This window comes from Glycine soja, chromosome 20 (assembly GCF_004193775.1).
Source record: "Glycine soja cultivar W05 chromosome 20, ASM419377v2, whole genome shotgun sequence".
Classification (NCBI taxonomy): domain Eukaryota; kingdom Viridiplantae; phylum Streptophyta; class Magnoliopsida; order Fabales; family Fabaceae; genus Glycine; species Glycine soja.
Genome location: NC_041021.1, coordinates 31,946,506 through 31,973,881, shown reverse-complemented (window position 1 = coordinate 31,973,881; position 27,376 = coordinate 31,946,506). Strand labels below are relative to the sequence as shown.

Sequence of the window (27,376 nt, the reverse complement as noted above, 5' to 3'; positions counted from 1 at the left end):
AAATAAAAAAGGAAACCTCAATAAACATAGCCCTTAATTCCTATAATTTATCATATGATTACCCTTTAATCCATACTAAATCAGTAAACTAGGTGCCTTATGTTTTTTTATCATAATGAAAGTTAAAAAGAACAAGAGAAGCTAAAATCTAAGGAAAACTGAACCCATGGTATTAGCAAGCAATAAGTGATGCATGGGTGTAGGACAAGACGAAAACAAATGAAGTTTATCCTCAAAATTTGCTCCAGGTTGTTACACATACAAGAAATCAGTTCAAAATTGTCAAGGGCATGGATTATGAGGCTTTACACGTATGAAAATGAAGGGCATGGGTTCTGAGGCTTAGAAGCATGTTTGGTGTCCCCATTAAGCATCCAATGTCTTCTGCAAATCAAGCACTTTGACTAGATTCCAAATCCTCCTCCTCAACCATTTATAAGATTCACAAAGTAGTGGGTTTCCTTTTCACACACCTAACCCTTTGAAAACAAGCTATTAAACTAAAATTCAGATGTATTCCATTTTATAATAAATTACTATTTTCATATTCCACTTTGCTGATATTTGATTGAGGTGGATGGGCTCTGACAAATTTGGGTGCCCAATGATTTACTACACCATCTATTTCTGAGAAATATTATAGGTTCTGTTTCTGTTCAATATCCTTGCTAATTAAACAAAGGGTGGGGCTTCCAATTGTTAATAGTAAGATATGTTTGGAATTAAAGACAAAATAAGCTCTCTACCATAATAAGTGCTTCTCTTAATTAGTTTATTGTCCTAGATCTTCACTTTATAGCCTTAGGAATTGTCTTAAATATAAAATCAAGATCACAAGTATAAAAAATATGCTCCAGATTTGGAGTTCCTGGCTCCCTGTCATGGTGCCACCCTCCCCCACTCTCTCACTATAAAATATTTTTCATTATGCTGATTGTTAAGATAAAAGTCTAGTTTTGATTAGAGAATAATACCAAAAACTATGCTTATTTGCATCAAAAGGTCTAAGTTTTGTCTTTTGAATATACTCAACTTGCTTAAGCAGAAATATTGAAGCCTATATCCTTTCATCATACTATAGGTTAAAAAAATAGAATACAACATTACTTATAACAATAATGGAGATACTTGTCATTCTCCTTAGGTTCTTGTTGGTGTTTCAGAAGCAAGGCCTAGGTGCCAATAATAGTTCAATTGCATACATAATTAAGTAATAAGTAGTACTTTTGAAAATTGCTATTATAATCTAAAATTGCACACAGGTGAGCCCTAAGTGTCCTATTTTCTTGAACTTAGAGACTCTACAAACATCTAAAACTCTAAACTCATGATTTATCTACAATTGGGTAGACTTCTTACCCTTTACAATGACACTCACCAGCCTAAAATTGTGCAAAACTTTGCTACGAAGGAAGCATATATATGCAAATGTGCTTCAATCCAACAAATGCTATAATCTACCACATATTGTTATCTTTATTTGAAAGTTGTGCATCAAGTCAAAACTTCACCACTTGATAGGCTACACCAACAAATATTGCTAACAAACAATGCTACTAATAATTAATAACAAAATTGAAACCATAACAAATTCATGACATAATTTACTATGAGATGGTATACGCCCATTAAGCTAACACTCTAAAGCTAGATTGTGCTAGAACCTTTGATTATTATGCATTACCAACTACAATAAACTTGAAGGTAAAATACACTTCAAAGTTCAAACCATAAAAAGGCTATATTGAATTTGACAAATATATCAAAAAGGTAGTTTTCTCAGTCGAAACCATGTAAAAGATTCAAAATTCAGAAACAACTTCAAGTCTTCGACATGTTCAAAGTTGACTGAAAACCATCTCATATCTTTCATAATTAGTAGAAACTAACCTCAACCTCCTTAAACCCTACATGCAAAATTTGAAAAACAATAAAGACAAAGAAGACATATCTATGTGGCAATTAAGATACGGGTTGTGAAAATGAAAACCTCTGCTATCCACACAGTTCAAACCACCTATTAACAAATCCAATATAGCATCCGATATTTCCCCCCTAAGCCTCACTTTTTAATCTATATAAGCACCAAAACTCACACTCACTTGTAATCGAAATAGCAACTTCAACAACTGATATCAAATCACACAATAGTGAAGGATTATTAGGGAAGCTTTATTAGTTTGAAACAACACCAATTTATTGAGAGAAAAAAAACAAGCTTGCAAAGACCTAGTGATATAAAAACATCTATTGAAAAAAAACAAGCTTGCAAAAGCTCACAAAAATGAGAAAAGAAGCAAAACACGTACCTTGCATTGATGTCGGACTCCAACGAAGGATGCTCCACCTCGCGACAGTCATGAACCCCAACGACAGTCGTGAACCCTAGCGGTGGCGATGGTGAGGAGGAGATGGCGGTGATAGGTCGCAGACGGCGGTCACAGGTAGCAAACAAAGATGATAGGTCTTGCGGGTGAAAGGGAGAAGAGGAAGGCTTTGTTTGTGATACTAAGCGTGCGAAGGGAAAAAGGGTTTTGGATTTTAATTTATGTATAACACAACATCAGTTTTCTAGAAAACCGATGTTAACCTCAATTGGTTAACATTGGTTTTATACAAAACCGGTGTTAACAATATCATGTTAACATTGATTTATTAAAAACCGATGTTAACCAATTTCGTTAACATCGATTTTGAAAAAACTGATGTTAATCAATTGATGTTAACATCAGTTTTTTAATAACCGATGTTAACGATCTCATGTTAACATCGGTTTATCCAAAAACCGATGTTAACGTCAACTGATTAACATCAGTTTTTTCAAAACCGATGTTACTTAACACAAAATATTTACGCAAATGTCGTTGTGCTTTTATTAACATCGATTTTTTTAATAACCGATGTTAAGCGTGCGATGTTAAATCTATAAATTCTAGTAGTGGTTCTTTCAACAAGGCTCACATCATGATGCGCCATTCCTTTTGAACTTCTCTATCTTGTTTGTGTTGACCATCTTCTCGAATAGAATCTTGAAGATGCAGTATGAACATATAAGATACAGAATAGTTGATTACTAATGACTTGATCTACCACGAAACAAATGTGGAATTGATCTCAAACTGAAGCTCTGATACCAATTTGTTGGGATAATTTGAGAAATTTTGTTTAGATATGGAAGCATAGATTATAGAAAGAGAAGATAGATATTGCACAAAATGTTTAAGTTTATTGTTGATGACATAATTTACAATGAAGGGATTCAAAGCACTTTTAAGCTCTATGAACCCAGAATAGAGAGCTCCTTATAAAGGAGACAATAGTTAACTATCTAATCGAAAACAGTTACAACAAAAAAATAGAAAAAAAGTTATAGTTATAACACAACCTATGTTAATGAACCACTAGACTGGATGTTCTCTTCTACAAGATTGGACGCTTCATCAGATTATCGAAGATTTGACAACCAAAATAGAAGACAAGAGTACTAGACTTGATGGCCAACGTTGTTGTTCACCCTATCTCTATCATTCATCATCCAACAATAAACATTAATAAACCTAGCAAGGTATTCCAACACCTTGAATTCTTGCAACAACTCATCAAAAGCTCATATGAATGTGAATCTCATGATCTCAACATAAAGTTAATTCTAATCATAGAACCACATCTCATATCATCATATATTCATTAAGATCTCAAAATGAATAATTTACACGAATAAAACAAACATAAATCACATCCACATCAATAACTGGTTTTGTGGACTCAAAATTAACTATGGGACTCAAAACCAGTCATTATACTCAAAACTGGTCACTAGACTTCAAATTGATCATTGGACTCAAAACTGTTCATCAGACTCAAAACTGGTCACTGGACTCAAAATTGGTCATTAGATTCAAAACTGATCATTGAACTCAACACTGGTCACTAGACTCAAAACTATTCACTGAATCAAAACTGGTCTTGGACTCGAAACTGGTTAGTGAATGCGAATTTGGTTATTGAATGCAAAACTAATCAGTGGACACACATTTTTTAGAATTTTGAAATTCTGTAGAATTGCCTCTCATACCTTCCAAAACATCCCGAAACAAGCTCATACACTAAACAACATCAAAACTCTTTACAAATAGGAACTTTTCATCGATATTCATCAAATAATAAAAAAATCCAATTTCAAAACTCAAAACCTCTAATGCTCAATTTTCCATTTTTAAACAACATGATTCATTTTACAGCAACATTGAAACCAATTCACAACAACCAAAGCATGGAAAAAGGATATAACTTCACTCATCTCTATAGAACAAAAAGAGAGCTTTGTGAAGATGGAGGAGAAAAGGATGAACTTTGGATCCAAGGGAGGAGCTTTCCTCCACTCCAACAAGTCCATCTCAACAAAATCACCCCAAACCCAAAAGCAACCACAAACAAAATCAAATCCTCAAAGACCAAGCTTTTTCATGAATTCCCATGGATGCTCTATGAGAAAACAAAAATGGAACAAAGGGAGGAAGAAGAGATGTCTTTCCATGCCACACTAGGAACAACCCAAAGAACAACAAGGTGACGAGAAAGGAGTTTCCTTTTGTATAAGGAGGACCAAAACTCAAACTCCCAAGAGAATGGTTCTCATGGAGAAGAGGAAAAGAGAAAAATATTTTGATTTTGGATTCAGATTTAAAAGGATTTTGGGAGGGATTTATGACTTTCTCACTTTTTCTCTTCACACTCCACACTTCATTAAACTCACCTATCTCTTTCGCATGACTTAAGGTCTATCCACTTAAGTCTAAACACTTTAAAACTCATCAAAATATACATACAACATGACATATATATAACATGTGCATAAATATAACAAACCATTATCTTTTAATTAATTAATTACGTTACTTAAATAAAATTTAATTACTCTTATAATCTAATTAAAATATTTAATCAAACATCATGAAAAACATAATGTTAGATATTTCACTAAGCAATTACTTTTCCAAACAATTTATAAAATAAAGCTAAATCACATCACAAATGTAAAAATATCTTACAAAATGCCAATAGAAAAATATAAAAAGATAAACAGAACAACCCAATAAATCATGCCATCTAAATTGTTCAAATAAAAGAACAAAAATTACCTAATCTGATCATATACACCAATTATATAGTTGTCATTTTTTATTTACATGAAGTATTAACCTTTCTTTTAACGTGAGTGTTTCCTAATACATCTTGAAATAATATTTCTATAAGCTTAATTATATTGCTTTGTAATCAGACAGGGCCCGGCCAATGTGATAGAGACAGGTCTTTTTATTGCATATTAATTCATTTAATATTTGATACCTTTGAAAATAAAATAGATACCGTGCATAGCACGGATAGAAAACTACTTTTCTTACAATTCAAAAAAGAAGCCATGAATTTGAAAACGACATGCATGACTATGTGTCATGTCAATTATCTCAAAATAACTATGACTTCTTCCAAGATTAATAAGGAACTTTCTTTTTTTTCACAGAAATTAAATTTAGATATCAAAGATTTATAATAATTTATACAAATTATTCAATCAATTATTGATGTTTTTAATAACTTTTAGTTTGTATATATAGAAAGCGTAATCTAACAATTATCGCGGGAAGAATTCTAACACTAATTAAATACGTGTACAGAAAATTTTTCGAAAGAAATACTTCATTGGAGTATTCTAAATTCAGAGAAGAATTTCTCCCGGACCTCTATATAAATAGTCCCCCACCACAATCTCATAATACACAATATACTATCCTCTTGAACTAGAGTTCAACATCAAAGAACAAAGTTCCAACGAGGAGACGACCTAAAAACACACAAAAAATGGCAAGGAACGTGGGTTTAAATATGATAGGATACTCCACCATTGCAATGGTTTTCATAATTGGTGTAACTAAAGCAACAGAATATATGGTTGGTGACAACTTCGGATGGAACGTTCCCTCCTATGAGAGCTTCTATATGGACTGGGCTAGAACCAAGAGATTCCATGTTGGTGACAAACTCAGTAAGTTTTAATATGCACTCATTCTCATTATACTTCATCTATTTATCTCACCGGAAAAAAAGTTCAATCTTCATTTCTACTAAAAACGAAAATAAACATTAACTATATATTCGGATATCGTCTTTGCTAAAATAAAATTGCTAAATGAAAATAAATACATTAAGTCCTAAGGACATATAATCTTCGCTACATGGAACACAGATAGATTGTAGAAAAATATTAGGAGTGTATATAATTTTCTTTTTAATAACCATCATAATTAGAGTCTTTGCTTTTTCTGTAAACTTGGAGATATCTTTACTAACTTTAATTTTGTGAGTAACTATAAGACTAATCTTTAATCTAGGCCTTAATGACACTTAATGTTTTCAGTCCTTCCCCAGGAGTATATTATGCGGGTATAAAACTTAAGTTTTTTCCCACAAACTCAACATGTGCTGCCAACTAAGCCCATTAGGTCCAGGAGTGTATATGATACATTATATATACATAACGTATTATTAGTTTATTTGCACATAAACTGTAGGTGCTTCAATATTTTGACTTTGTAGTGTACATGGATCAGTTTTCAGCTGGAGCGGAGAGCATTCGTTGGGAATTAGGAAAGACGATATTTATTACGAGAATTGCAGCACCAGCTTAGAAGGTGGTCTCACGTACATATTTAATGGTGCAACGATAAATTATACTATTGTTTCTACACCTGGGCCTGTCTATTTCATCTGCACAGTTGACGATCACTGTGAAAGAGGCCAGAAGTTTAGAATCAATGTGTCTGCTGCTCCTGCACTATCGTTTGGAATCTTATCTGCATTTCTCTCTAGCTTGGCTGTGTATTTCTGCTTCACCGTTACCAGTTAGTTACTTTGACGTGTAACTTGGAAGGTTACCAGAGCATATTCTTCCTAATCTGTGAACACTCACTATACATCTTCCAGGCTTGTTGGGTTGTTTATGATTCAATAAAGGATAAAATATATTTTTAGTTTTTATATTTTTATTGAATTTTATTTTTAATCACAAGACTCTCATATCCGTAATTTAGTCCTTAAATTTTATAAAAAAAAAAAAAAACATGTTTTTAGTTTCTCTTCACAACTTAAAATTAAAAAATATGTAAAAATTAAAGAATAAGTCAAGGGATTAAAAATACTTTTTTATATAAAGTTTAGGAACTGAATTACACATTATGAAAATTCTAGAACTAAAAATAAGATTCAATTAAAATTTAGAGATTAAAAATATATTATATTCTTTAATAAATATATATTGTAATGGTACTTACAATATATTGTAATTTTAAAGTTAAATAAAGATATTACCTAAATTAATATTAGATTAATAGACCTTGAATTACTTTTTCTGTTTTGGGTTTTATACGCTTACTGTTGCTTTATGGATGAACGTGTCTTTTTTTTTCGTAAATATATTTTTGGTGCCAAGTATTGTGATGAGTCATTTTGTAGGATAACTTAATTGGTTATCTTTAATGAGAGTTTTTACCCCAATCACATTTAAGGATCAAAACTTAATTCTATTCCAGCCAACTATTACGGATTAACGTGTCTATTTCTACTATTTGCACACTATTAGTTCTCGATTAATGATTAGGTTGTGTTTAGAAAAACATTAGGTTCAAACATATTCCACGTTTTTTTTTTCCAATTCAGCAGTACTATTACTTCGCTATTCGCTACTTTGGAACGCATGAACAGGCAGGCATTTGGAGTTGTGCAAACAAGAAACCAAACATGCATTGAGTTAAACATTTTTTTTTTAAATTGTTCAAATTCAAATTGTGAATATGATGGTTCGAAACTTTTGACAAAAGTTAGCTTTAATAGTCCATATTTAGAGAGAGCTTAATTTAGTATTGAATTTTAGTTCTAAACTTCCGCAAAATAGGGATGTACGGGTAATCACATTTTTGCGGGGTTTGACTGGGTTTTTTAGTGCACCCGATTAGAATTGGTTGAGCAACAGGTTTTTAAGTTTCAAAAACGTGATCCAATTCAACCCAACTACATAATAAATAAATAATACAAAGTAATATTTTTCTAATTCTTTCTATATGCTGTATGTGAAAGATTATGAGTACGTAATAAAGAAAAAGTAAATAAAAAAGCTTAATTCTCACTGCATTCACTTTCAAGCTACAACAATTTATTTTGGTTGTAGAGATTTTCTCAATCAAATAACTATAAATTGTAAAGAAGTTTGAATGATTTTATTAAACACCACGTGTGAGTTGTAAAATAATAAAGCAATGAAAACTAATTACTAATTTATTAAAATTAAGAAACAATAAAACAATATTGAATTACTTATTTTGAAGTTTTTTTTTTTGTTAAAAGTTAAAGAAGTGTCATTTTTTTTAATTATTCAATCCAATGACTAAATCCAATCCAACCCAATTATGGATGAGTTAGGTCAGATTGGGCGCTAAAAGAAAGGTAAATCCAATCTAATGTTACTCAAATAAGTTAATTGGATTTGATTAAAATTAGACTAAACTCAACCTAACCCAAATCACTTGCACCACTATTTATTTTGTAGTTTGCAAAAATAAATTAGTTATTAAAACAAGTGAAAAACAACTATACATTGACAATGTTAGTTTTAAACAATCATTTAATGACAAATTAGCATGTATGTATGTTAAGTTTGTTAAGTTTTATAATAAATATCTTAAAAGATATACAAACATTGATATGTGATTGAATGATATTATAAAATTATATTACATTATTAATGTATATCCATTAAACTCTTAAAACAAAATTTAAAATTCTTTAATACATTCATAAAAAAATAATTCTTATATTCAACTTTTAATAAAAAAAATTACGTAACTTAAAAATGAAATTATATTAAAATTAAAGGTCAATAAGTTAGTTTAAAGTATTGAAAGGATTTCATTTGTATCATTAATAACACTTTCTTATTACTGGCAAATTAAATCATCAAATCAGCCATCCTCTAAAATTTGGATAGTTTTAGTTTTTCTCTAATTTTTAGTTTCATATAAGTAGCAGTGGTTTTATTTTTCATTGTTTATAGTTTTTTTGAAATATAGTTTTTATTTTTTCACTGGCCTATTAGCTAATTAGCCTATTTACAAATAAATCAGACATACATAAACATTTAATATGAAATAGGTTTTAGTGTCTAAATTAAACTTTCAAAAAAGGTTACATCAAGCCTAAAAAAGGCCCATGATAGGAAATAGGTCAAGCTAGCTAGAGCCTTTACTTTTTCAAACCGACCAATCTTATTCATGGAAAGTCTTATCTAACGGTATTTCTATCCGTAGATGTGTGTGTGTGTGTGTGTGTGTTTATCCGTAGATGTGTGTGTGTGTGTGTGTGTGTGTGTGTGTGAATAATTCTTTATGGTTAAGATATTATAATTAAATACAAAAATAGTTTTCACACGTATCTGTATTAAAGTGTTATCATATGAAGTATCATAGTGTGATATGCGTTGAAAAGTCGATAATTAGTGATGTTATAAGAAATGCATGCACTGATCAAGCCTTGACCATTCAGAGGATGAGCTATGGATGTTGTTAGTTACTGACTATTTTATGAAATTGGTCAAGGCTAAACCATTGGTTAGTGTAACTTAAGAAGTTATTATTAAATTCATTAAACACGACATCATTTATAGATTCAGCACACCTAAGTCAATTACTACATATCAAAAACTATATTAATATGACAATTCAACATCAAGCTGATACATTCATTGCCATACTATGCACAAGCAAATGAACAAGTTGAAGCCACTAACAAGATCTTGATTGACATAGTCAAAAAGAATTTAGAAGAAAACCCAAAAAGATGGCATGAAATGTTTAAGAAGCACTATGGGCCTGCCGAAATACTTCAACCAAAGCAACCAATTGTACCCCATTTTGCAGACTTATGGACACAATGTCGTTTTGCCTTTGGAGATGAATGTGCAATCTTTGAAGGTAGCAAAGTAGAACATGCTAATTTTGGATAAGTATCAATAATCTATGTTTGATGAGTTAAAATGAGAATTGACTCATGGAACTTGATTAAATTCAGCTTAACAAAAGAGAAGTAGAAAGAGCATACAATAAACATGTTAAGCTGAAGTGAATTACACTACTAGAAAATAAGGTTTTTACATCGGTTATTTAAGACTTTCAACATCGGTTAAATAACCGATGTTGAAAGTGATATCGTTAACATCAGTTTTTTTAAACTGATGTTAACTAATAAATACAACATCGGTTATTTAAATAGCCGATGTTATATGATAAAAATTTTGAAAAAAAAAGTTATAAATTTACATATCAACATCGGTTATTTAAATAACCGATGTTGATATGTAAATTTATAATGAGCATCTTCAGCTGCATTATATGTTTGTTTATTACAGTATAATGCATTCAATTTAAAGAGTCATCAGACTTGTAGCTAAGCCTTAACATTTAAAACTAAAGCATAACAAAATATAAACTTGAAGGGCAATCAAAGATCTCATTATTCAAACCACTAGGGTCGGCCAAAAAGTGGGAGTTATAGTAGTTTGCATGGAATCTTAAGTACAAGCCCCATTACCACCATTATACACCCCAAAAAAATCTCATATGCATGCAGATAGTCAAATAAACTAGCATTCTATCCAACATGACAGTGAGCTTACAAACACATTCATAACAAAATTTTAGTGAACTTACAATCTCTCTTTCACTTGTTCCTTCTGGTGGCTAAATATCTTGTATCCATTCATGGTGTAGAAGTAGACACCAAAGACAAAAGCTCTCAAACCCCAAACAACTACCAAATTCTTTGCCTTAGGTGGAAGGCTCCTATATCCCAAAAGTCAACAAATGAGTAATTATCAATATATTAGATTTCAGAAAGAAAAAATCCAAAATAATTTGACTAATTGCAAACCATGAATGTTACAACCACATATATTAACCAATTTATCTATAGCCAATTGATTCAGTAGCTTACCTTTTAGTATTCCGGATAGGGAAGCAAGATGTAGCAGTTGAGGATATGAACCATCCTCTAAAGAAGAATGCATGATAGGGATAGTTGGAAAACTGAAGCATTAGGAGAGCGAATTACAACAATAAAAAGAACAAAGCATTACAACATTTCTATATGATTGCTTGCAAAATCATCAGTCCTACTCTTCTCCAATGCTTGTGTTATCTTTTCCTTTTTTAGTTTTCCAGAGTTTCATACAGAGCTACTTCCCAGAGTTTAATAATATATAAAAAGATATTAAATTTCTTTTCATTTTTTCTCAGAGAAAGATGCTCAGAATATATTGTCTATGCCGTAACATCAGTAAATAACAACAAACACATGATGAGATGTTTTATGTTACAGCTCTTCATACTATTGGCACAAAACTCATTGTTCAAGGTCTTATAATACCAAATGCAATATATTCCTTGTTGTAGCTGAGTTCTCTGTGAGAAGTTTTCGAACAACATAAGGATATGCAACTTCAAAAGTCTTGAAAAAAAAGGTCATACTTCCTCCTCGAGAAGGGATGTTACTGTTTGGTCTTCGTTCTTCAATGTATACTTGTCTTCCTGCTATTTGAACAGATCCTGCTTGCAAACATGATATTACATAAACATTAATTGAGACAACATAGCAAGTTCAGTATTAGCTTTGGGTCAAGGTGCATTACTACATCACAATTCAAGAGTGTAGTGCATATCCCAAACTAATCATTTAAGAGCAAATCCAAACCTTGACTGCATTATGAACGCCAGTCATATCTTCAAATTCAACAAATGCATAACAAACACCGACATCCTGGATAAGATTGAAAAGTTTAGATTCAAAAATCATAATTAATACAGGTATTTGGAGATAAAGTGATACATACCTTGTGACTTCTAATAACAACACCATCAAGCCGGATTCTACCAAAATTCTTGAATTCGTCTTCAATTTTAGGAGACACTGCAGGTGACAAGTTTCTCACATAAACAGACTTGATTTTATCTGAAAGCAATCCCAAAAAAATCAAGATTAGTGGTAGTGACAATACATGATGCAAGAAAGAATGTCTGCATAAAAAAAATCAAGATTAGTGGTAGTGACAATACATGGTACAAGAACACAACTGGTGCAAGAACTTACCAGGTTTATTGGTTGCACTTGAAGCATTCAATTTTGAATCAAGATTTCTCTTAGGTAACAAGACTGGTTGTTACCTCAGAGAATGAGAGCTATACTATTAATTGCACATGCATAAACAATTGCAGATAAGGCCAAGTCCCTTCAAACAATTAAGGACATAATAAAATGTAAGAAATCTAAATCAGCATAGAGAATGGCTTATCACTTTAAGTCTCTAACAAAGTAAGTTTTTAATAGAATGCTAAGAGTGCATTATAGACAAAAATCATCCAAGAAAAAGTGAGATGATAAGGAAGATAAAAATGCTTTCCCAAATATCTAGTTTATCATTAGAAGGCAAACTTATATAACATGGAGATAAACAAGAAAAATGGAAATACTAAGGATTTTCAAGCTCTTAATCATCAAGACAAGAACACTAAATTTGGGCACCCACGCTCCCATTGAAAGTTTTCAACGTAAAAAGGCCGCTCTGTATTCTGACATATCACCCCTTCTCATCATCAATGCACTAACAAAAAGCATACCACAAAATTCTCTCTCTCGTAGTCCAGCCACAAAAAACACTACACGACACCGCCACACAAATCCCGTGCGTATTTGGAAACCAATTTGACCCCGACGCGAACGACCACATCACTCGTTTCACTCAACACAACAACACAACACACGACATAAACAAAAACCTAACAATTCTCAAACCACAAAAAAAAACAAAAACCTAAAAAAAATATAGGGGTTAACAACATCTTTGAAGTAAATCTATTAATAATAAATTTTAATTTTTATTGTAGTGTATTAATAATAAATTTTAATTTTTATAAGATATAATTGTTTTTACCAACGTTCTATAAAAATTCTATAAAAGTTAAACTCTATTATTAAAAATAGTTTTTTTTTTTATTTTCAAATGAACTAATATGCAATAATTTATATAAATGTGTTATATTTAAATGATAATCATGAAATAATAAAATTAAAATTACAAAATTTATTTTAAAAATTTAGTTTAATTTTTAAATGCTTATCTTTTGAATTTGTTATTGTTTATTAATTATTATATTTTTAAAAATTAAAACATAATTAATAACTCAACATATGATTTTTAAAAAAATATATAAATAATTAAAGAAAAAGAGTTTATATTAACATCGGTTATTTAAAAACCGATGTTGTTAAGCACTTACAACATCGATTTTCAAATAATCGATGTTAAAACTGAATTTAGTGCGATTTTAACATTGGTTACTTGAAAACCGATGTCGTTAAGCACTTACAACATCGGTTTTCAAATAACCGATGTTAAAATCGCACTAAATTCAATTTTAACATCGGTTATTTGAAAACAGATATTGTAAGTGCTTAACGACATCGGTTTTCAAATAACCGATGTTAATAGAACGATGTTAAAACTCATTTTTTAGTAGTGTTAGTTAAAGAGACATCATTTGAAAGTCCATTTTACCTCTGGGTGCAAAATAATTGGAACTTGGTAAATGGTCCCCAAATTGTGAAAGACCATTTATAATTAATCAAATTTTACTTAATGGAGCATATCGGCTAATTAATTCAGATGGAAAGGAGCTTGATCGAAGTATAAATGCTATATATTTGAAACATTTTCATCCTCTTATTTGAGAAGAGGAATAGAGAAAAAAACAAACAAATTGTCAACAGTTACCACAAACCTGTCACTTAGTTAATCCAAAATCATCCTAAATTGGACTTATTCAAAAGAAAAAAATACTTAAGTTCACATGAGATAATCAAGGATTGGCAGCTGAATTAGTCACCATGTCATTTGACTTAGTGGAAGAAGTGCAAACATTGTGTTCATCCCTTTCACTTGGCCTACGGGTCAAACATTAATGTTTGGGCACCGACAGAGGTATTTTAGGCAACAACGACAGCATGAGGATTGGACACTTTGGTAAGAATCTCTACAATATGATCCATAATTCCTATGGGAGGAATGCTCACAGATGGAGCAGTCGAAGTGGACGGAATAGGAGGTGGTGCAAATAAGGTCTATTTGGCCTAGTCAAGCTTATGTCACAAGTCGTCTCATATCTCTCTATCTTTAGCAATAACTATTTCTCTTGTGCTCATATCTTTCTCTAGCCCTTATCATTGAACTCTCTTGTCTAACCAAGCCAGCCTATCATATGAAAATTGGCAGTGTAGGTGGACTTTTGACTATGAAATTGTCTCAACTACTCTAAATCATCTGCAATAGAACGATATCAACGTTGGTGCATATTATAATTGAAGATCAAACAATGTTTTATTGGAGAAGTTTGAACTATGAAATGTAGTTTGATTATGAAAGAGTTAAGTTAGAACATCAAACAATGTTTCACTGGAGAAGTTTGAATTGTGAAATCTAGTTTGATTACGAAAGTGTTAAGTTAGAACACCAAACAAGGTCTCATTGGAGAAGTTTGGAATTGGAAACTAGAGTCATGAGATTGGGATTGAAAATCTGGGATTGGAGAAGGAGCGAAGCATGATTGAATTCGGAAAATATGTTTGTAGAATTTTTTTTGTAGGTTTAAGGAAATGGTTTATTTGTTAAAAGCCAAAAGTAACTATTGATGGTTTTAAACTACCAATAATCATTAGCTTCAACCTTTTTTGACGTTAAACTAACGTCCCTAACAGAGAGGCCAGAATGAAAAGGACCAAATTGAATGGCTTTTAAAATATAAAGAACTAAAATGAACTTTTTCTCTTAAAATTTAAAATAATTTTTTTAAAAGGTAAAAACCAAATTGAACCAAAAAAGTAAGATAGAGGACAAAAAAAATCATTAAGTCAAAATAATTCTATTATAATGTACATACATTGGTCAAAAATATTGTTAGCAAGACATAACAAGGTTCATAGAAAATGCAACTGTGAAATATGCATGGATAATTAATGTATAGTTGTATTGCCAAAAGTATTAACTCTAAAAAGGAATTACATCAAGAAGAACACTAGAACCTACACACCTCTTCCACAAAAACTTGCTAATGAAAAAAAACCTCTTCCACAAAATTTTAGTTGTGTGGTAAGGAGAAACAAGCATGCTTGCAAATTTTTACAAAAATTAAGTTACCATGCATGAGTGTCAAATTAAAACTTAAAATTACTTATATAATCAACTTGGATTAGTTAGACTCTCATAAAACTTAACCTACTTATTTTTACCCGTCTCATATCTGAGTAGTAGCTATTTTAAGACTTTATTATTGTTTTAGTCCCCCATTATTGTTCTACTACCAACTTTGGGTGACGGTAGCCCATCGGCCTGAGGCGACAGCACCCCATCGGCTTGAGGTGATGGTGCATCGTCAGCCCAAGGAGAGGACTTTTGATCGGTAGGAGAAGAAAGTAGTAAGGACAACCAAGAGGAAAATGTATTGGTGTCAAAAGAGGCATCACCTTGAGACACAAAGTCTTTGGAGTGGAAAAATGCCCTCGATGAAAGCTAAATACCCTTCTCGTGCTCACACTAGAACCTATGAAAACTAAAACAACCTACCTAAAATTTTAATACTCATCGGATGCAACAAACAAGTAGTCATCAACTTTAGAGCAAAATCAAGGAATGAAGGAAAAAGTGAAAATGATAAGTGGAGTGTGTTATTTATAACATGGCCAAGACCCTTGAAGGTCATATGTAACATCCCATTTTTCGTGAATTAAATTAAAAAGGTTTTTCATTTAAAATAAATAGATTTTTAGAAGAAAAAAATTATGAGGTTTTTGTAATTAAATAAATAAGAAAAAATAACTTTATTAAAATAATGGTTTGAAAGAAAAAAAAAAGATATTTGATTTATTCATTTCATAAGAAATAAAATAGAGTATTTGTTTATAAAATAATAAACAAAAAAATAAAGTAAATAATAGGCTGTGAGTACCCTAGCTATAAATAGAGGCATCTTAGGTCAGTTTTCATACTGACGATACTCTCTATGTCTCCTCTCCCTCTCAATTTCGTTTTCCCTTCTCCTCCTCCCAAAACCCTCTCTTTTTCCAACATACCACCAAACCTGTCTCATAAAAATGATGATCTCGGATCCATTAACCGTTGGATCGTCATGAAATTTGAGCATCAGGTTTGGAAATCATTTCCAAACATTCTCACCATTGAGAATTATAAAATCATGTCAGAGCTGAGAGAAATACCTTTTGCATCATAGATTTTCCTTCTCCCGCAGAAACTCAAAACTGTCTCAGTAAAACTACGATCTCGGACTCATTGACCGTTGGATTGTTGTGAAAGTTTGATATTTGGTTCAAGATTTATTTACAAACATCTTCACCGTTGGGATTTAGAAAATAACGTCTGTGGAGGGAGAAATACTCATCACACGTAGACAGTGGAATGGAGGTTTCAATCCCTTCTCCTTTTCACTAACGTTTGGGAACCCTATCAGAGCAGTCAGAGGAAAAACTTGAGAAATCTCAAAAAATTGCTAGAGATGCCGCTATTGCTATCACAATACACACGTGAGCCCACTTAGAAGTAAGAGATGCGTTTATCGCAATTGAGGTTTGAATGAACATGTGTAGGGGTTCTTAAAGGATCAAATTGAGATTTATTTTGGGATGTTTATTGTATTGAAATTCTTCTTGCATGATTATGTGAAATTGTGTGAGGGGTTTTACTCCCCATGGATAGAGAAATAATTTTGTATAATTTGTTTGTGTTTTGAATAAGATTAGCATAATAGATAGTTATATTGGGATTATGAAATTATGATTGAAATTGTATATAAGTGATAAATTGAATATATGATGAATTGTAGAATAATATATTACTTTGAGATTATAATATTGTTATGGAGATTGAGTATATGTGCAAATTAAATGTGTTAAATTATGAGATACACGTAAACATAAGATGATTGATTGTGACATAATGAGATGTGAAGTTGTGAACAAGAGTTCTAGTTGTGAATAAGTGTGTGGTTAACACTTGATGTGACATTACTTGTGTTGTGAGCTGTGAATTATATAATAACTCGACCAGTGTTTATCTTGAGAAAAATGTTGAAGCACAGTGTTAAAGGGAAAATGTAGGTTTCCTAGTTAGGAACCAGTGTTAAATTGTAGTGCAATGTGTTAAACGTGTTTGAAACACAAGTGTGAGGTCGTGGGTATTGTATAATTCATGAGCAGTGCCTGCTTATAATATTATTGTTGAAATTGAGTATAAGTACAAAGTTGAACATGTGTTAATTTGTGAGATACATGTAAACCTGTGATGGTGGATTGTGACATTTTGAGATGTTAAATTGTGGGCATGATATTTGGTTGTGAATAAGTGTGTGTGTTTAACACTTGATGTGACAATAATTATGTTGTGAGATGTGAATTATACAATAACCCGACCAGTGTTTATATTGAGAAAAGTGTTTATGCCCAGTGTTAAAGAAAAAGTGTAGGTTCCTAGTTAGGAACCAGTGTTAAATTATAGCACAATGTGTTAAACGTGTTAAAAACATGAGTGTGAGGTCATGAGTATTGTATAATTCATGAGCAATGTCTGCTTGCAAAAATTATTTTAGGGATTGGACTTGAATCAGGAAGGTGAGACTCTAACGGATTCTTTGGAGTCTAGGCTTTGGGGGTAAAGACACTCGGTTTGAATGCTCCTTTAAGCCTATGTTGATCCCATATGGTTGGAGCATTTTTGCAAAACAGAGTGACCCTAACTAGTCACCTTATGATTTTACTTAGTGAAAATGACCGGACATACCCATTGTATGGTGTGTCTTGTTATGTACTCCTAAGCGCCCCATGGTGGTTTTTCACTGACATGGTACCACATTGCATATAGGCTTGAGTCTTAGTATAATTGTTGCATAACGCTTGCTAATTGTTTATAATGCAATTGATGAGTGTTATTGCGTCTTGACTCGAGTGTGTGATTCATGTGTAATGTGATTAGTGATTGAAAAAAAAATTTTAAAGATAAAGCGGTGAAGTGACGTGGGTTGTATTAAGTTGAGTTATGTTATTAATATTTCCATAATTTATTTTGATTACGTCTTGTTTATTTGTTTTGTTATTTTTTTGTGATAACTTACTCCCTGTGTGCTATTTGTGTTTAGATCCTGTGATTATCTCAAACCTTGTGTTCGTGGGAGCAGATGACTAGGTGGATGACTTTAAAGAACCTCTGCCAGAGGACATTGGGACACAATGCTCTGATAGGATGTGACATTGGGGATGAGTTTTTATTTTAATTGCATGATGTTATTTTATTTTATTTTACCTCACTGATTTAACAAAACATTTTTTTTGTAAACTTTGACAGTCTTGTTTTGAGCCCAATATGTTTTTAATAAGTCTTATTTGGTAATAGTGAAGTGAATGTGAACCTTTTACCCACGTAAATTTGTTGATCAATATTTTTATATGTTTTATTTGTTTATATGTATGTTCGGGGTAGAGGGTGTTACATCATACGCCCCAAGCCCATACACACGGGAAACAAAGTGACACCTCATTTCTAGCTCAAAACACCATAATGGCTAAAGATTAAGCAATGACAGTAACAATTAGACTTGCAAAATTCAAAATTCAAAATTCAAAATCAAAACAGTTCATTAAAAACCCTCCTCGTCCCTTTAGGACTTGAGGCATGGGGGGCATGTGTACATATAGGTGCTTCGACACATGAATTGAGATACCCCTCAGCCATGATCGAACACCCCACTAGACAATCAACCAGATCATCCCAAGAATAATCAGAAGACCCCCTCGGTATACCTCTGTACCACAAGCGGAGCCCCACCCAGAAACACCAAAGGGCTCATACCCTTCAACCCAGGCCAAATACCCTTAGGTTCATTCCGAATACCTCTCGTCTTAGGTCAAACACCCCTCATCCAGGGTGAACCCCAAAAAGAATCCTAATCATAGATTAGGGAGACCACTTAACGATAACATAATCAACATTTAGACCTCATTAGCATGTAACCTCGAATTGGCATTCACTTAAGGCTAAGGTAAGGCCTATGGATCCAAGGCTCATTAAAATATGTAGGGACTGTCTAGGTGCACCCAGCAACATTGTTGGTGCACCAAACAATTATGTGAATGGGCTAAATTGCCTTTCTATAAAATTTTAAAAAAACAACGCGCCTCATCTCACTCTCACTTCCTCCGCGCCTGCTTTTCTTCCTGTTACCATTTTCGTGCATTTCTGGAGCTCCGTTGGTGTGTTTGCTGGCATTTTCCATCGTCGAGGTTAGTACCTCCTATCTCCCCTCCTCTTTAATTGCCATTGGTGATGTAGTTTAGGCGCTATGGCTTTAGGGTAGAAGACTTCGTTCTTCTGAGAAACCATGGGAGGAGAGGAAGCGTTTTTCACTTACGGATGAACCTTCTTCCGTATGTGTGATTGTCTGAAAATGCTTCGTACGAAAAAAGGTTCTTCTGTAAGTTCATATGGAAGAACCTTCTTCCGTAAGAACTTATGGAAGAAGGCTCTTCCGTAAGAAGAAATTCATTCGTATGGAAGAAATTTCTTTCGTATGTTCACTCGGAAGAAGGTTTTTCCGTATAAAGGATTTTCTTGTCATGGAAATAGGTTCTTCCGTAAGAACATACAAAAGAACCTTCTTCCGTATGAATGAATTTCTTCTTACGGAAGAAGTTCTTCCGTAAGAACCTTTGCAATCTGATTTTTGATTTTTTTTTGTTTGTGTTTTAATTTATATTGCTTATATGTTTTTATTAGAATTATACATGATTATATGTAAATTAGGTCTGTTGCATAGTATATTCAATGAGTGTTTCTCATTTGTTTGTAATTTGTATTTTATTTTATGCTTGAAAATAAATTAAAAATTTAAGAAAGGTCAAAGCACACACATAGGCTAATAAACATTTCCATCCCTATGGCAAACATTGCACACTCTGATCACTGCAATTAGAATGAGAAGCATTAGAATAATTGTATTGAAAATGTAATCTACATCAAAATTAGAATCATTGTACAAAATTAGAATAATTTGTGAAACCATTAAGAGTTGCAAACAAGGAACTATGTTGGTGCTACTGCTTAATCATTATACAAGTTACAAGCTACTATTGATTAATTGAAATGCTAGGTCAAACACGTATGAAATGGTTGCTTAGCTGAAAAAATAAGCTATACAATCCCCTTAGCTAAAAAGAAAATTAGTGTATTCATAAGAGGAGATCAAATAATATGCTAAATATTATTGATTATTCTGTCCCAATTATGATTTAAACTCATCACTACTTGTTTAATAGAACCAAATAGGGAAAATCTTGATATTGAGATAACAATAATGTTTCTGCCTAATTTGCAAAACCGAAATTCCCAAAGAAACCTGCTTATGAAAACTTCAAATTGAGAATTCTAGGATTCTACCAACTATTTGAATTAAGGAACTCCAATCCATCACCACTTGGTCCAGCCAATTGATTTTTCTTTCTACTACACTTTAAATTTGGTATAACTTTATTCAACCATGATTATATCAAAACCTAACACGTTTTGCTTCACTTCACCAAATTGATACTCCTTGAAACTCACATTCATGTCACCTTGGACCATACCCTGTGTGAACACAATTTATTGAATCACATATCTATCACTCAGTGCACACATTGTATATATGAATGTTGAGTGTACCTAGACTGCACCATCCCTTACTATTTAAGAACCACATCTCCTAACATCACCACCAAACAGGACCTTGTTGGTGAAAACACGACCACTACTAAAGTAGAAAAACACTACTATGCCCCCAAAATAACCACTACTACTATTTTCATAAATACTCATCAAAACGCAAATAAAAATAACAAAAGCTCTCCTATGATGTTTGACTTGTACTATCTAAAATTGCATGACATACCTATTTGTGTTTGATTATCTATAAATTTTTCAGCAAATGAGTATTGAGAAACCTTATTTACTAATTATATGATGCATGACATCCATTACTATTCAACAAATTTTTCAAAAAAACTACATCTTCTTCATGATTTTCAAATCATGGTTAGAACAAGAGGTAGACCTCGTGCCTTAGGTAGTGGTACAAGCAGAGGCATGGGTCGGGATGAGCATGATGTTGATGTTCCCCGACGTCGTAGGCCTACCGCTTCTGCCCGTAGGCAACGGGTTCAGGTTGATGTCGCTGAGGAAGTTCCTCAGGTGACTGAGGATATTCCTGATGTGACAGAGGATGTTCCTCATGTGGAAGAGGACATTCTGACTGCGGACGTAGATGCTACGGACGTAGCTGCTGATGGTGCCGAGGGATCACCTGCTGAGCATGGTGAGGGAATCCCTGGTGGGCCACATGACACATCATTGCTAACATCATTTGCTGACCATGTGGCATATAGTATCTAGCATGGTGAGGTATTTTAATCTGAACATGTTGGTAATTGATAATTATTTATTTTTTGTTGTGTTGTTTGCGATAATGAATGTCTAATTAACTTTTATGTTGTGTTATTTAACTCAGGAATGACCTGAGTTGAAGTTGGTCTCCCACGGTAGGAAAGTTGATAAATTTGGGAGTCCAGCGCCTGAGATTGAAGGCCTAGTTGCTGGCATCGGATTAAGTCCATTGATAAGGTGTTCTGTGGTCACTGATGATCCTGGACTTATATCCGCCTTTATGGAGAGATGGCATAGGCAGACCAGCACCTTCCATCTTCCAGTGGGAGAGTTGACGATCACACTGGATGATGTGGCGTGTCTCCTCCATCTTCCTATCATAGGGGCATTACTCAGGTTTGAGCCTCTGGGCATGGATGAGGCGGTCTTGTTGTTGACGAAGCTTTTAGAGGTATCTGGCAATGAGGCTCGAGCTGAGACCGTATGTGCTCATGGGGCTTACGTGCGACTGTCATGGCTCCATGAGGTGTATGAGAGTAGATGCCAGGCTTGACATTGGATTGTAGCGGCTTGTGCTTACCTCCTCCACCCGGTGGGTTGTACTTTTTTTGCTAATAAGAGTGCAACCCATGCTCATGTGGTGCATCTGGAGGGTTTTTGAGACCTGGGTTAGTCTGGGGGCTATGCTTGGGGAGTTGCCGCGCTGGTTCATATGTATGACCAGCTAAATGAAGCTTCCCAGACCCCCACATGACAGATAGGTGGGTACTTGACGCTATTACAGGTAAATTTTAAAGTTCGTAAGCAGGTTTAAGTTGGAAAATGAATTTTAAAGGTTTTTTATGTTATGTTCACTTTATTTGTGTAGTGCTGGATATTTGAGTACTTTCCCAGTGTTCATCAGTGCGTCACTGATGATGCATACGCTGAGACTACCCCACGTGCATCGACGTGGCTTACGACGAAGGCACACATGAAGGGGATCAAAGGAGCGCCGTGCAGGGCATGTTTAGATGTTGTGATGATCACGAATTTTTCCTGGTTGCCCTACAGTGAGCACTGGGCAGTTAGGGGCTTCGAGCTTATTTCATGCTACCAGGGGCAGCTCAGATGGGGTCATGTTGTGGTCTACGTTCGACCAGAGCGGGTGGTACGACAGTTCGAGTACATCCAAACCATCCCTCCGCCTCCAGTTACTACTTCGTTGTCGTATGACGAGATAGACGAGCGGTGGATGCATTTCGGGGACCATTTAGCACCCGTGGGTGAGATTTGTGTTGTCCCTGGGTAGGTAACAACGGACTACATGGAGTGGTTTTTCCAGATATCTCCCCCGTTCGTCACGCCGACCCAGGAAGGCGATGAGCCCAGACAGCCAGCTGCCCCAGATGTGAATGCATACGTTGAGCCACATGTCCCTGAGGTTCCAATTGCAGCTGATCTCCCCTGACATTTAGTGGTATTTTAATACAAATTTAGTGTTTTTTAATTTGTTTTTTATTTAATATTTTGTAATAACTGTGTTTTTTTTATTGTCACAGGTTGCTTGTGAAGGTTGCGAAGCGATCGCTGAAAAGGTTGGAGCGTGTGCTCAACCTTAGGATGGTGATTGCAGGAACAGAGTTACATGACATCATGGAAGATATCCTGCGGATCGCTAAGGGTGAAGCCTCTAGTGGAAGTCTTAGGGCGCGACGTAGATAGCACATAGATTAGTTTTTGATATGATATGTATTATTTTTGTATTTGATAACATTATTGTAATTGTTACATTATTTTGGTAATACAATTTTTGTAAATTATTTATTTCATTATTTAATTTTCCGTGTAGTGTTTATGAGTGACATCATCAATTATTGAAAATAAAATCTAATTATGCCTAGAACTTAAAAGCACAAAAATTAAAAAACAAAATAGGATTTGGACCGTTAAAAGTATGGCCAAGTACCCATGTTCGGCGTTTTTTAAAAATTATGTGCGAGTCGCCTAAGACATTCGAGGGGCACTATTTGTATTGTTTGCACGTCAAAGAACTCAAAAAAAATAAAATAATAGTGTGAACCATTTCCATCGAATCGGACCTAAAAAAAAGCACAAAAATTCAAAAAAAAATGGATTTTGACCCTTCAAATATGTCTAAGTAGCCCTTTTCGGCATTTTTTAAACTTATGTGTGAGTCGCCTAAGATATTTGAGGGGTTCTATTTCTCATGTATGGACCTGAAAGAACACAAAAAAAATAATATTGTCAACCGGTTTCATCAAATAGGCCCTCAAAAAACAACCACAAAATAAAAAAAAATGGATTTTGACCCTTCAAATATGTCTAAGTAGCCCTTTTCGGAATTTTTTTAAAATTATGTGCGAGTCGCCTAAGACATTTGAGGGGCGCTATTTCTCATGTCTGGACGTCAAAGAATACAAAAATAAAATAATATCATCAACCGGTTCCATTGAATAGGCCCTCAAAAAACTATAGATTTTAAAAAATAAGATAACTAAATGTTTATGTTTTAAAGTAAAAAGATCAAAATTATATTTAAGACGAAAAGAAATTTGATGTTTTTATTTTTATTATTGGAAGTTTGGTCCAACAAAATGTAAATGATATCTGGTATTTATTTAATTTTCATTTGATTTTTTATTTATTTGTTATACTTATGATTTTTCTTATTTTGTTAGGGTTAATTATGTTTGAAGTCATTGAATTTTTCCAATTTTTAATTTTTAGTCATTGAACTAAATATTGACTGGTTTTGGGTCCTAAACTTTTGTTGTGTTAATATTTTCAAAATATAATTATTTCAAAATACATTTAAATGTTTTTGCGGTCACTGCCACTTGTCTAACCTTGGTATCATAAAAATACATGTGTGCTACAATTGCGTTAGAAACTACAATAATCATAAAAAAAAATCCAAACACAATTTTTTTCTTCTCAAATTCAAACATTACATTCACTTCAACATGCTGGAAAGAAATAAAATTTGCATGAAAAACTAGAAAATAAAACTTGCATTCAATCCTGTAGCGACGTAGGCATGTAGTCTTCGATTTCCATAACCTGTTTAGTAAAAACAGCTAAAATTTCTATTGGCCCAAATTGTTTCCAATAGTTAGACTATACTAAGACCTTCAACACATCATCATTAGTTTTCTGCTCAATAATTTCAAATTTGATCTTTGTCTGAATACTCATAATGACCTGGTTGTCGAAAATACAATCGCCTTACCGTTTGTGATGCATGAATTCCATGAGGGGGAATCCCTTCAGGTGCAACTTGCTTTATCAAATCCTTCAATTCATCGATGGTACATCCTGAAGGAATTTCAAATTTTTTTGGATTTTTTCCTGTGAACGCATAACCTACAATGTTGTTTTGGCGTGACATGTTCCATCTCCCGTTGTAATACAGAAGCACATCATGAGTAGGGGTCATAGTGCGTTCAAGTAAGTTTATTATTCCATGTGGTGTTCTTCCAACGGTGCATAATAACTCAATCAGACCAACACACAAAAATTGATCATTACACATTAACATTGTGTTGACATCATCATCATTTATCAATTGCATACATTGAAAGCGAATGTGGTTACCTGTATCTTTGAATGGCTGCTGGTAGTGAATTTCATCCAAAAATTGTTTGTCGGTTAGTTGAAGGGTATTGTGTATTCTGGTTTTTAGCGTTGCAAAATTTCAGCTGTTTGGTACTCGAATGGGCACCAGAGTGGGAGTTTGGAAGTAAACCCTACTATCATTGTGAATAATCAATCCATTTGGAAAAATGAAACCCAACCCTGAGTTGACAATCGTCTGAGTGTTAGTTTCTCCTAAAAATGCCATAGTTTGTCTAACAATTGGGAGAGTATGTGATTTATTAGCATTTTCCGTATCTCATATATATAGATGGTTCTCACCGACAGATTGGTTCACCTTTTTTTTAAAAAAAAATAATGTGGTGTCAAGCTGTATAGTGCATCAGAATATGTTGTCAAGTCGGTCAATGTCGTGTCACGCTCAAACTTTAATACACATGCATATCATTATGTGTTGTCAATTATGACAACGATGTATCATACATGCATAATTGATTTTGGTTGCACCAACTAATTTTTTTCTTAACGCAACAAGTACTTAATAATTATTGATTAACAACTTACAACAATTTATATCACATAATGAATACAATTAGATAAACAATGCATGTTCAGTCTTCATTTAGGTCGACATAGTCTCTTTTGAAGGTCATCAAGCTTGTGTACTGTTGCATTCTACTAATATATGGAATTGGCTACTGCTTTACTTGAGGATAACAATTGCTTGACCACAACAACACTAGAGGCAGTAAAGGACAACGATGTTTCAAATAAACCTGTTGTACGTGAACAAACATTATTAACTCAAATGAACCAGGGAAGTCATTGCATAATTCTAAAAGTTAGACTAACTATCTTCAATGTACCTGAACAAAATGATTTCCAAACACGTGATCGACACATATCATGCGGTGCACAGAAGAATCGGGTGGTGGTTAACTTCTAAGAGGAAAAAATGTCATGCTTTGTTGTCGGGACAACGATACAAGGATTACATTATACCTTGATGCAATGACATATCCCATCGCCGTTATATCCATCCACTTGTCCACACTTACCTGAATCTAGTAAACATACACATCTAAGTTATTTAAAGTTTGTTCTTAAAAAAATAACCTAAAAACATACCTTGGAAAACCCATCAACAAGTAGGGACAACCTTAATCGTTCAAATCTCTCTGTGCCACCGAAGAGGTTCATGTAGTCATGTGACCATCTGCAAAGTTCTTTAATCAATTCGTTGTGCACCAACGGCCAAGAATCTTCCCCCATACCTGATAAAGCGACAATGGACCAATATCCACAATTACCGTCCGCTTTCACATCCATAACGTTGTGAATGAAACCCTGCATAAATGGCGCAAATTGATCCAACATCGGGATGATCCTTGTTGGCTTCGGTGGTTCAGAAGATGATGCACTACGTTTCACTAAAGAGTTACTGCTTTGAACAAAATGAAAAACATCAACATACTCCTAGTAAGATGGATCACGCTTTGTGGATCTTTGACTTCTTTTCATTGGTTTCTTCGGTGCACCTTTAGTGTTTACCTTTGACGGAGGAGGGCACATAGAGTTTTGATCAGGGTATGCAATATCTCAAAGTTTACTCTTGAGAGTTACTTTGCCACACACATAAAGTTCCTCAAATTTTTTAGATATGGTCTCAATCTCTTCCTTGATGTTGACTTCGGCCTCACATAACCCTTGATCTAAAAAGCAAAGTCTTTTCCAGAACATATGGACTGAATCCACTGGGATGCTGCCAGCAGTATACCTAGATAACTCACATGCACAAGGAAGATCGTGTGTGCTTCTCATCACACAACCACAAGAAGAGGGATCGTTGCCAACATAACGTAGACGCTTAACCTCAACAGTAATCTCATTTAAAGTGTTCCTTGAAACCATTCCAAGAAGCCTCTTGTATAAGGTTTTTTTAAATACATTTCCAACCACATGCGTACTGGTGTTGAAGGATACTTTAATTTCAACATGCTGCAGCGTGATCATGTTGTTCATGACATCCCAAACACTACACAGGTCTCCAAGGCTATTTTGTAATACTCTTTTTAGAGCCCAATGAGCAGATTCAACCCTACATTTAAAATACACAACAAACATTACAAATATACAACAATTAAATACCATTTATTAATAACCCTTACTAGAAAAAAATAACATTTTAATACCTGTTTGTTGTTG

The 27,376-nt window shown here is 33.6% G+C and overlaps 2 protein-coding genes across 3 annotated transcripts; both read left to right on the top strand.

Moving 5' to 3' along the window:
* The first annotated feature begins 5,759 nt into the window (after positions 1-5,759).
* LOC114403911 (umecyanin-like) lies at positions 5,760-7,046 on the top strand. 2 transcript variants are annotated; one of them, XM_028367140.1, is made up of 2 exons: positions 5,760-6,046; positions 6,598-7,046. In XM_028367140.1, exons 1-2 carry the CDS (start codon positions 5,863-5,865, stop codon positions 6,687-6,689), a joined length of 276 nt encoding a protein of 91 aa, XP_028222941.1. In that variant the 5' UTR covers positions 5,760-5,862; the 3' UTR covers positions 6,690-7,046. The 2 variants fall into 2 exon arrangements, with proteins under 2 accessions (XP_028222941.1, XP_028222940.1); XM_028367139.1 differs by having other exon boundaries at positions 5,768-6,046; positions 6,612-7,046.
* Positions 7,047-21,223: 14,177 nt separating this feature from the next.
* LOC114401990 lies at positions 21,224-23,278 on the top strand. The gene is made up of 4 exons (XM_028364553.1): positions 21,224-21,568; positions 21,717-22,055; positions 22,443-22,861; positions 23,116-23,278. The coding sequence occupies exons 1-4, from the start codon at positions 21,224-21,226 to the stop codon at positions 23,276-23,278; spliced, it is 1,266 nt and encodes a 421-aa protein (XP_028220354.1).
* The last annotated feature ends 4,098 nt before the right edge of the window (positions 23,279-27,376 follow it).